Genomic DNA, 12029 nt, shown 5'->3' with positions numbered 1-12029 from the left:
GTTCGTACAGAATCCAATGAAATGACCACCAAAGTGTCTGTTTGTATAAATAAAAAATATGTGCCATAGGATTCTGGAAGAAATTTTGTAATTGCTGAGAAATTAGCCAATAAGCACAGGATTCGGGTCAAGCGTCGGGCACAACATTCAAGCAATAATAATACACTGTCCCACGTGCGCTTATCTGTGTTGGTGATCTTCAGTGTGAGCAGTTTTCAGCGTAGATTTCAAGATTTCACAAAGTTCAGTTTATGTGACTGTACCAGATCTAGATCCTCGATGATATACTCACAATCAAGCCTGGTTTTACAGACTTTCTCATGAAATCAGTGTTTACTGCAACTATTGGCATTTCTCTTTAATCAGATGATCTTGATTATGAAAATAATGGATATTTATCTGAACAGTTATTAGATAAAGAATGCCAGCATTTTAATCAGATGTAGACACAATGCTCCAGAATTAAACTCTATGTCACTGTTTTATCTATGACTCTGTTAGGTCACTGAACAAGAAAATGAACTGGAGAAGCAATCAGATGAGAACCATAAGAAGATGCTTTTGATCCAGGATTTAGAACAGTCATTGCAAAGACAGTCTGATGAAATCACACTCAAAGCCACTACTATCAAGGAAATTGAGAAAGTGAGTAGCACTGTGTTAAAATGTGATATTTTTTTTTATAAATGTGCAAGATATGAGAACAACAAACATGGAATTCCAGCCAGATTTTGGGTCTTTTTCCAAGCAATGAAAATACTCTGTCCCACATGTGTAAATGTATGTAGACAAGATTTCTACAGATCTTGAAATACAATGTGGTGACAAATAACCTCTGATTTTTAGAGACTTTCTCATGAAATAATTGTTTGCTGCAAATACATTCGTTTAGTTTTAATGAGTCAGCCATCAGAAATCAGTTGGGAACATTACCACGATGTAGTCTTTGATTTATTATGTTTTTGTCTTTGAATTCAGAGAGTCGATGATCTAACCCATGATCTGCAGGGGAGTAAGAAGGAGTACCTAGACCAGGGCCAGGAGCTTAGGCTAAGCAGGGAACAAACCCAGCAAGCTCACGTCAACATCACTGAGCTGCGGAGAGAGCTTGCCCAAGCACAAAGAAATCAGGTTGGTAGATTGCTATTTTATTCCCAACAGAGATACATGTGAATTGACTTTAACTTTTAATAATAATTGTAATATTAATAATATACTAATTTATATACCACCAAAAAAATCTTGGATATTACTCTGCTATAAAAGATGAAATTCTTGAAAACACAGGAAAGGGAAAAATATTTGGAATTTGACCAAAAAAAATTTGTCTTTGGATCTAGTTTTGTGCTTACTGGAAATTTTTTATATCAAATGGCAAGTTATTCTAAAATTTGAGTGCTGCGCAGGCAAATGCCAGATCTCCTAGGTAAGTCATTTTTTTACAGGTGGAGATTTGAAGAAGCATGATAATGTATTGACCAATAAAAAACATGAAACAAAAGAACTTGTTTTTCAAACAAAGCAGACTGCATTCATGCAATTACTAAAAAAATATCACTCTGCAATATTTTAATTAATTATCCAAGGGTCATCTTAATTACTGTGCTTTGCTTCATAATTCTCTAAACTGGCATCAGTTCCACCCCCCTTCCTCATATATTCTCCTCTGTTCTATCCAGAGTTTATGCAATTCCCTTCTAGATATAATTTCATCTTATTCATTTGTGAACAGGGGGGTGTTTCACAAAGATTTAAGCATGACTTAGGTCGCACCTAAATGTCGACTCGTACATGATATGCAACGCGCAATCTTATTGATCAATATGCAGTAGTGCGCGTCCTCTTGGCATGATCTGACCAATGCAGTCATGCCTTTTATACTGCGCGCAACTAGACATTTAAGCGCGACTCTAAGTCATACTTAAATCTTTGTGAAACACCCCCCAGGACAACCTAACTAGTGAGCTACAGGATGCGTTGGATATGTGCCGTAGGAAAGATGAGGATCTAGGAAGACTAGCCGAGGAAGTGGGAGCCACCAGAGCCCAGGAGCTGGCCCTACAGGCTCAGTACACTGCAGAACTCCAGCAGATTGCCAAGCTGAGAGATGCTGAGGTGGAGCAGAAGGAAGATGAGGTTGGTTTGGTGGAATTTCCTTTGGGGAAGGGGCAAATTATTGATAATTTTGATTCTAAGACAACTACCTCAGCAACAGAAGTTGTCACAATTGAATTGTAGTTGTATCTATAAAATAGACGTCGAGATTAAGCGATCACATTCTTTGCATAATGTATGTATGTGTTTGTTGAGCAAAGAAACATACTGAATGCCTATTCAAAGCTGAAAGCAGGGTAACCTGTCATTTGCTGTTCTATTTAACCCTAAATCTCCCGGGGTATTTTGATTCTTGTCATTCCCGGGGGGGCCATTATGGCCCCCCCTTAAGATCTCGGCCACCGATCGCGCGAGCGACGCAAAAATTTGCAGGCTGGTAGTGTGCGATGTAATCTACAAGGCTGTATGGTAAAATTTTCCAAAATAATGAGATTTTATTTTATATGAATTAATTATGCTAATTTATGCATAAATCATACTTTTTGCTCTAATTCACTAAATACAGCTCCTAGAATGCTAATTTTTGGTAAAAATTTTCTTTGTAGCATTCTTAACAATCGTAATTCAAAAAAACTTTGGTTTGGAAATAAATTTCTTATGTATTTTATTGTTTTATGAATTTCTTATGTATTTCTTTGTTTTTTTACTTTTTGTTTTTTATTGTTTTTTCAATGGAAATTGTTCCAGACATAATTCTGATCATAAACAAGGCAAAATTAATTAAGTTTAATCAGTAAAAGTAGAAATAATGATACATTTATGAATTTTGGCTAAATACGCAATTTGCATTGGATTTGTACATGAAATCACGTTTATGAGCAATTTTGGGTCTGACATGCACCTGCATAATGTTGCGTAATGTCGTAACCGCGTACCCGGGCGTCACAACTTTGGTCTCAAAATTTGCGCGAGACTTGAATGTAAAAAGTCAGTGAGATTCGAGGTGAAAAAATTTCGCGCAGCAGATATATCGCAAAAATTGTTGAGGGGGGCCATTATGGCCCCCCCCCCCCCCCGGAGAATTTGGGTTAAATAGATTTTATGCCGAATATATGCATACAGTACAGACATTATTTGAAAATATTGTTACTGCTGCATCATGATGCCTTAATGGTGTGATGCAGGCCCAGTTTAGCTTCATTGTACATGTACAATCAAATCAAAATTACTCTTGCTCTCTGACAGATCCCGTATATTATAGTGGATTTGTGCAGGGGGGGGGTGGGGGTAACTCTTCAAGCTGTTTAAAGTTACACATGTTCTATGCCAATTATATCTTCATTACATGAGCTTAAGTTTGGAAAATGCATGATTAAGAAACCTACCGCTGCAGCTTTTTTCTGGAAAAACAAAACCTTTGCCTTGATCTGAAAAGAATTATTTGAAATACAAGAAAAAATACCAGTGACAAATTGTTATGATCACATTTTATGATCAAATCATTATGATTACATTTTTCACTTCATCTTCCATGCTTTTGTAATGTGATGTAAGCTAACAAAAGGTTAATTATAAAACAGCCCACTGTAAGCTTCATACCAAGCAATTCGCATCCTGTCCATTCTTTCTCTTCACTCTCTCCAGGTCAGCCAGCTACAGCAGAGCCATGCAAGTCTCCTTGCCTCCAGAGACCAGCTAGACTCATCCCACAGGCTCCAGATTGCTCAACTCAAGGAAGCCGAACAGGTAGCCAGTCAGGCCCTGCAGGAAACCACCAAACAAGTGGCTGGCCTGGAGGCTGATCTAGCAGCGTCCAGGGAAGTAATCAACGCTTCCAATGAAGCCATGGTTATAAAGGTGAGGGAAAAGAATACAGAAAGAGAATGAAGTAGAGGTAGAGTGAGGAAATAATATGGGGGTGATGTTTGATCTCATGGGCAAAATCTTGGGTCATCTCCTGAACTCTCATTATTCTCAAACTCTAGAAAAAAAAAATATGCCTGCGTTAATACACATATCGGTAGGTTATTGAATTCCATTACAAGATCATCAAACAAAAAATTCTTTCTTCTGTAATTTTATGCCATTTAAAAGGTATTCAATTGGATTATTGTGTCACCCACCAGAGGTAAAGGCAAGACAGAGGGGTCAAATTGGCGTCTGTCTGTCACAAACTCTCTTGTGAATAGTAACTTTACATGGGGTATATTCATCTTGTTGTACCGTTGACACTAACAGGTAAGGTTAAAAATCATTTTGGGACAAATGTTTACATTCAAGACTCTCATGACAAATACATCAGCTTTACAGATTATAACTAGATTTGGATCAAATATGCAGTGGGGTATCTTCATGTGATTTTTATGTTCATATGACATTTGAGGTCGCGGAAAAAAATTTACTGTAAGACTTTCTTTTTTCTACTAAAATGCAGTTCATATGGGACTGGCTATTACTACGACTACTACTAATGCATTGCCGTAGTCCTCAAAGAACCATCGGCATTCTCTTGCCACGGCCATTCCACCCACTGTCCAATTCCTAATATTATCTATCCATCCTGTCTTAATCCAGCCTGGCTTAGCCTTCCCATCTACTTATCCTTCCACCATCATTTTGACCAGGCTATCTGGTCGGCTTATCCAATGGCTGTATTTGGAGAGTTTTCTCTCCGATGTATTTTTGCAAGTGAGCTGGATAAAAGTAGGTTACATTAGAATAAAATAATGTTTGATATTAGGGAATGGTTATGAGCCAGTTATTGTCGTGCATTCTTTTCATGTTTATATCTTTGTAGGAATCAGAGATAGCACGTCTTAAGGCCAAGTTGTCAGGTTATGAAAGGGCCATGTTTGGCTCTCATGCCATGCTGGACACCTTTCCGCATGAGAACACATCTCGGAGGATATCATCCTTACCTTCCAGCCCCTACACCTCTCCATCCACCAGCTATGTAAGGGTAAGCCACACATCCAGCCATCTGTCGCCACCTGTCAGCCACTATAGGTATGAAGGAAGCCCTGGGAGACTGAGCAATGAGTTCCTGGATCCTGAAAGATCATCTCTTGACGCACAGAGACGAAAGGATACGGACGAAGGGAAGAGGCTGGGAAATGTTGAGCATGCAGCATCTGTCTCTCCTGGACAGAGAGATTATGTAGATGTGTCATTGACTAATGACTTTTCAACATCTCGAAGGAGAGCAAATACCATAAACATAGCTCAGACGAACAACAGTGGAAGGACTGAAGAGAGTCGCAGCGAATCTCAGGTTGAACTGTTGAAATGGAGTTCCAAGACAGTCAACCAGGTTAAGCGCATGGAACAGCATGATGCTGTTTCTGAGGTGACAGAACGTAACTCTGTCATATCTGGAATAGAGAAGCTACCTGAAAATGGGCAGGATGTCGAAGAGCCCGGAACTTTTCAGGCGATGCTGGACTTTGTCAACCGACAGATTGTAGCGGAAACTGCCACCACGCAGCCGGACAATGCCAGGGATGAGAATTGGTTGAACCTTGAGGATTTTTCTGATGGTAACATCCTTGTCATGTCCAGCCACAGCAGCACCGCATCAACTGAGCCAGCTGGTTCCTTCTCTCCTCCCATTCCCCTCAAGCATGCCAATAGCTTGCCATCATCTCACCCTGCTCCTCTCTCGCCAAAGTCCCCACGCAGGAAAAGTGGAATACCCCTCAGAAAGACCTCCTCACCAACCCGAAGAGCTCTCTTCTCCAAAGGGGGAAGTACTCAGGCTGTCACTGGGAAAAAGAACAAAGGGAGGAAAGCACAGCAGTCAAAATCTCCCAAACTTCCTGGTGAGCAAGTACAGATAATTCTATATTCCTAGCAAGTTTTGGCTTGATTTGCATTTTGATCATCTTTTGATAATTTGGTTGATGAAAAGGTACATAAATGAAAAAGATCTGGGCATCACGTAATGACTGCTTCAAAGTGCTAGATACAGTGAAAGTAGTATTTTCCTCAATTTAATGGGTGTATTTTGTCTGTAGATAATCGAGAAAGGAAAAGGGGGACGAATACCTAGTCAATGTCCATGCACATTAACTGAGTATTGACTTTTATTGTCAATCTTCATTTTTCATGTAGAAAGAGAAAAGAGTTCCACAGAGACCACACCCCTGAAGCAGAGGCTAGCCAATCAGAGGGCTAAGCTTGCATCACAAAGCAAAGCACAATCCAAAAGCACCAACCAACAACTCAAGCCTAGTGAATGGTAAGTTTTTATTTACTCTTTTAAAGAATTCTAACTATTGTACAAATTGAATTGGATTTAGGAATAATTTCTTTTAATGCCTCCATTCACCATACAAACTTGCCAGAGGCATTATATATTGGGGGTCAGATTTGTTGTGAGAATGGAACTTAACAAAGATCGCCCCATACAACAGCCTAAAAAGCATTGTTTCTGAATGTGGTGAGTCAAGGCGACTCATGGCAGCTCATGCAGCTGAAGTGTAGATGTTGAGAGCAAGAGTTGCTAGGTACATCACAAATTCCTGCTCTATCAATTCTTTTGACAAACCTTACGAATGAAGTATCTATCATTTCTGCACTGGCAGTTGAATTGGACTCTGAAGTGCTGCAGAGAAGCACTGAAGGGTTGGTCGTTTATTTGCCTTTTATGTATGTCTGAAGGGTTGTACCTCCATTGGCTCTGTACTGTGATAAAGCCCTTCAGGGGAGCGTTTCATGAAAGGACTTGTCAGACGTTTTATCCAACAAATACCATAGTAACAGTGCCTCTCAGCCAATCAGAATCAAGGGAAATTTTCAGACCTGACAACTTGTCAGGCAAAAATATTGATGAAATGCTCCCCTGGTAGAAGGCCCAAAATCTTCTGGCAGACTTCCAATGAATCATGCATAAAATATTCCGTTTGTATGTTCTTAGATGTCTTCTTACATTTGAAACATATTTTGTTCCTTTTGGTAACACAGATACTTTTTTTGCATGTGGTTGAAATGAAGAATGCCATATGTTGATTTCCACATTTTTCATATCAGCACCCTGAATTACATTAAATTACATTGAAGAATGTTAATGAAATTATACCCTTTCATAAATTCCTCAGCCTGTTTACCAATGATCCTTTTGTCATTCCTCACAGTATTGCTGATTTACAGGCCAAACTGATAGCCACCAATGCCCGTAGGCAGAAGATTGATGAAGAGCTATTTGGTGTCAAATCTTTGGATGAGTAATCCAAGTTAATCAACTAGAACGGTTCTTGTTTTCTGCACAATTTCTTGTGATAACCATGCATGATCATATTACATGTACACTGTATGAATGCATACTTCTATAGGATATGTTGCATAAACTTCCAACTGTTTTCAACTCGCATATTATTACCAAAAATCAATCGTAACAAATTATTTCACATCTGCAGTTGGTCTGATGTTGTTCTTATTTTCTAGCAAATTGATTTATTGCACATTTGTTATTAATACATTTCCAATCGATTGCAGATGAGTTGCTTGTAACACCTTCTAAAGGGGTATTGCAAAAATTTACATTGAATTGCAATGCAAGCCTGATGGGGAATTGCAAGAAGGTTGATTTGCAATTGAACTCCAATCAAGTACAAATTTGCATTTAATCAGAGGGCATGCTTGTAATGCTTGATTTAGGATTGAGCATAAGTTTTCTTGCCCTGCCCCATTAGTCATGCAATTTCATCTGTTACAAATATCACATAGTTAGATCATTTGGGATGAATAAGTAGAACCAAAGATACTACAAGTGGAAGATCTGACAATTCGACGATTTTTTGAAACGCTTGATAAATGCTTGTTGGGAAGGGTGCCCAACAGCGTTGAGTAAATAAACCTTTGCATATTGGCATGCCACTGTGTATAAAACATATGGGGAAAATGAGAGAGGGGAGTTTGGAGAGGGCTCAAGGGTGGCACATGGGAATAATTCCACGCTTTATTACCAAGAAACCTCTGAAATATATTCGTCTCAAATTTAAGGGGAAAAAATTGAATGAAAAAATTTTAAGATGTAGGAATCGTCTATTCCTTCACCCTTTCACCATTTCTCTCATGTTTTGTACACAACCATCTCGCGATACGCAAAGGTAAAAAAGGTTGTTACTTAATGCTATAGGGCGCTCTTCCCGAGCATTTCATTACACGGTCTATGTACTGTCCGATCTTCCCCTTGTAGTATCTTTGGTTGAACATAATGATCTCTCTCTGTATTGTTACGTTTGTACCTAATGTTGTTGGATGGGTTCGTGGCTGATGAATTAATAATACCGAAGTGCCTTATAATCACCTACCTATCTTTGTCTGTCTGGGTACAACAATATATAAGCCTGCATTCTACAGGACTATGATTTTCTAACTTGCCTTATAAAGTGACTTCGTTGATATTATTGATTGTTGAGAGGTTGAAATGCATTAATCAAAGCATATTCAGATATTTGTAAATGGCATATCATTGTTTAGGGCTAGAGCCCAATAACCCAAACTCCAAATGGGATTTCTATTCATAAGATGGCCTAAATTATTTTCCTGTGTTACGCATTTGTGTAATTGAATGTGGAAGCCTATGCAATATATTCTACAACTTCAAAGGCTGAATTTTCTGACAATTCTGAGTTCTGTTTCATAAAGACTTGTTATAGTAATTTCTATAACAAGTTTAAAATCGGCCAATCAAATTGAGTGATTTCAGTAACTTTTAACTGTTATTGCAATTTTGTTATTGTAACAAGTTTTATGAAACATGCCACATGTCTTTTTATAGAGTTCCATCTCCTTTTCATGATGTCCCAATGTTTCAAGTACTATTTCTCTTAGTGTGTTTGATGGCGTTTGTGACTTTGTGTTTGTGTATGTTTTTAGAAACAGAAAATTGACTTTTCCATAGTTGCTGTGGGATACGATACAATTCAATTGTTGGTAAATAAAGTACATCGTAGCATCAAATTATATTTATTCATGAATTAATGTCAATAGTGTATTTTATCTAAACTTTCCAAAGTCAGAATATTCTTGGAGTGATGAAATTTCTTCTGATTTAACCAAGTTGATTTGCATTAATAAATAAGAATTATGATGAGACAGGTCAGGGAAATACACTCAACTTATGAAACAAAGTGTCCACTGGTGTGACATGTAGTTCGACTAATTCAAGGTTTATTGCCATGTACTTTTTGTTTGTCATTTCATCCATATATGCGTGCAGTTTGTAGAAATAGATTATGCATGATTATTTTCTATAAAAAAAAATATTCAAATGAATCCATATCAACAACTCCGTCCCTGACTCATCAATACATGTATGGCATTTATGCTGCCTCCACCTTTGTACATTTTGGAAAAGGTGCTTTATATCTTAAGGTGTGATTTTTTTATCTTTCTACGAAACATAATCCAATAGTCTCTTTATATTAAGAGTGGTCTCAGAGAAGTATTCTTCCCTTTCTCCCTTCCCGTCAATTAGTAAGTGACCTTTCGAATTAAAATAGCAAACAAAATGTAGAAAAAGCTGTCTTTTACATGTATAAGAAAATTATTATTATCCATAAACATGTAGTAGTTACATGTAAGTTATCCTATTTCTCCCACCTTACAATGTTAAATGTTGAAACAGATGTTGTTAATATCACATGTGAAGGCCACTGCATACCTTATGACTGGTCACTCCACGATCTGATTTTGGAACAAATCAAATTATGCTCTTTTTCGGAAAAATTGAATGAAAATATATCATTATTTCAGGTTCAAATTAGCTCTAAGAACACTAATATGACATTTTTGGAAATTGAAAGCATTTATACTGGAGTAAAGCCCAAACACGTTTCAAGTCGTATCCAATCATAAGATTGCTACGACCTCATTACAACTAGATATTCAATTTGCTTTTATTCTAATAAGGATGGTAGCATAAATATTTGTACAATAATTTAGAACTTTACACAGTAAAATGTTCCATGTCTCAATACCAGATCAAATTTTATTACACTTAAATTTTTGTTCCAAAATTGGATCGCAGACCAATCGTAAGGTGTGGGATGGCTTTAATTGATTTGAATCACCAATTCTCACCTCCCCCATGTCTTTGGGTTCTTAACATGCAACTATAAGATGAATTAATGAACAAGTATTACTTTGACTCATGGTAATTTTTGTATAAGTGTAAGTTCATTCATTCATTCAATTAAAAAAAAATAAGCAAAGTCCAAAGGTAGGAGATTATGTTTACTTTGTCCCAAAATGATACAAAGATAATTGGTAAATTTACTCCTTTGTTCATTGCTAAATATATTGTAACAATATTAAGCATACAATTTATTCATGCCCACATGTAATTGTATATTCTAGTAATAATTTGATATAGAAATTCCTACCTTCTTGCATTCCACCAAGTGTTTGTATAGCTCTTAAATTATTTGTACAGAAATTATAGAACAGAATACATGTACATAAAATGTATAAAAATAATACATGCAATTAATAAAAATAATGATAGATTTCTTGGCCTATTGTTATATGATCAATTGACTACAAATACTCTTTGTTATGAGGTTGTTGGGTGTTTTTTTTGTCCTTGTGATGGTTTGTGACTGGATGATAAATTCTTCATTATTCTAATAGAGTTGATTTTTGTGTGTTTTTTTTTATTGAAAATAACTGGTGATGGAAATTCACTTGTCTGAAATTTTTTGATCAAGGATAAAACATGTAGATGGATAAGAAATTTTTAGATTTGAATGCATTTTATAATGTGATATTTCCTTCACAAAAAGGAATGCATATTCCCATTTTGGTTTTGATTGGTTAATTTTTATAACCAAATTAATGTTGAAGGGTGTATATCGGAATCACTGTTCGGTCAGTCCGTCCATTGCAAATCTTGCACATCAAATTTCTTTCTCAGTTTTTAACCAATAATCATGAAACTTGGAAGTTGGAACACATAAGCATGTTAAGGTAAATAAAGATGTGCAAAACACAATTTTGGTATGTGTCGGAAATTGTGTCGCCATCGTAACGTAGTGATATATTATGGCTAAAATAAGGTAAAATCGTGCAGTTTGACCTACTTACTCAGTATTTAACCAATTCTCATGAAATTTCGCACATTGGTCTTGAGGTAAAGATATGCAAGAGATATTTTTTCTGTGTGTCAGAAATCATGTTGCCATGGTTATGACTATGGTTAAGATTCAGTAAAAATCTTGCTGGTTGAAATACTTCCATCAATTTTCAAACAATTCTCATGATATTTGGTCACACATTGGTCTTGGGTAAGAATATGCATTACATATTTTTCTTGCATCTTTTGGAAACTGTTGCCATGGTAACAGCATACGGATATTAATCACTGTTAGTGATATTTCTAGTTTTTTTTCAGTTTTTCCTCAGAAAACTGCATACCCATTAACCACCAATATCCACCCAAACACGCATTCTCATACAAGGGGCCAAGGGCACAGTGGCGTAACAGGCGAAGATCACCGGGAAAATTATTTTTAAGAACGGGATAAAGAACTAGCACATCAATGATGTGGAGCTCATCTAGCATCTCGCAACACAATTTAACACAATTTTAATTTCAGCCCAGTTGACACTGTGCAGTGAATTATATTGGTGACATAAGTTGAGGATATAGAACTGAAATTGATGAAGAAATGACATAGAAGCATTTTTTGTGATGTATGAATAAATTTTCATATGAATTAAGTATTAATTATTATCTAGTCAAAGTTTCTTAACTCTGTGTAGGCCCGTTTCGGGTACACGTGTACACGTGTACACGCACGGTCAAGTCAGTGCACGTGTACTAAATTCCATCACCGTGTACACGGTAGCATCTGCATAAACAAGCTCACAGCCTCACATTAAATCTTAGTTCTCAGACACTGCACATGTTTTGATTACTAATATGTCAACATATTTCAATTAATCCAGAGTGAGTTCACTTCCAAAATCGC

General features: G+C 36.9%; 1 protein-coding gene across 2 annotated transcripts in view; it reads left to right on the top strand.

The window, feature by feature from the left end:
• The window catches only part of LOC121428934 (coiled-coil domain-containing protein 18-like), a 47782-nt gene extending 37094 nt beyond the window's left edge, over nt 1-10688 (top strand). For both annotated transcript variants that reach the window (XM_041625824.1, XM_041625825.1), the window contains exons 23-29: nt 502-645; nt 979-1131; nt 1948-2136; nt 3700-3912; nt 4853-5873; nt 6166-6292; nt 7188-10688. In XM_041625824.1, coding sequence (XP_041481758.1) covers nt 502-645; nt 979-1131; nt 1948-2136; nt 3700-3912; nt 4853-5873; nt 6166-6292; nt 7188-7281 — 1941 coding nt within the window. In that variant the 3' untranslated portion in view covers nt 7282-10688. The remainder of the gene's footprint in view (nt 1-501; nt 646-978; nt 1132-1947; nt 2137-3699; nt 3913-4852; nt 5874-6165; nt 6293-7187) is intronic.
• The last annotated feature ends 1341 nt before the right edge of the window (nt 10689-12029 follow it).

Source organism: Lytechinus variegatus, chromosome 15 (genome assembly GCF_018143015.1).
Source record: "Lytechinus variegatus isolate NC3 chromosome 15, Lvar_3.0, whole genome shotgun sequence".
Classification (NCBI taxonomy): Eukaryota; Metazoa; Echinodermata; class Echinoidea; order Temnopleuroida; family Toxopneustidae; genus Lytechinus; species Lytechinus variegatus.
This window is presented reverse-complemented; position numbering and strand designations above follow the sequence as displayed.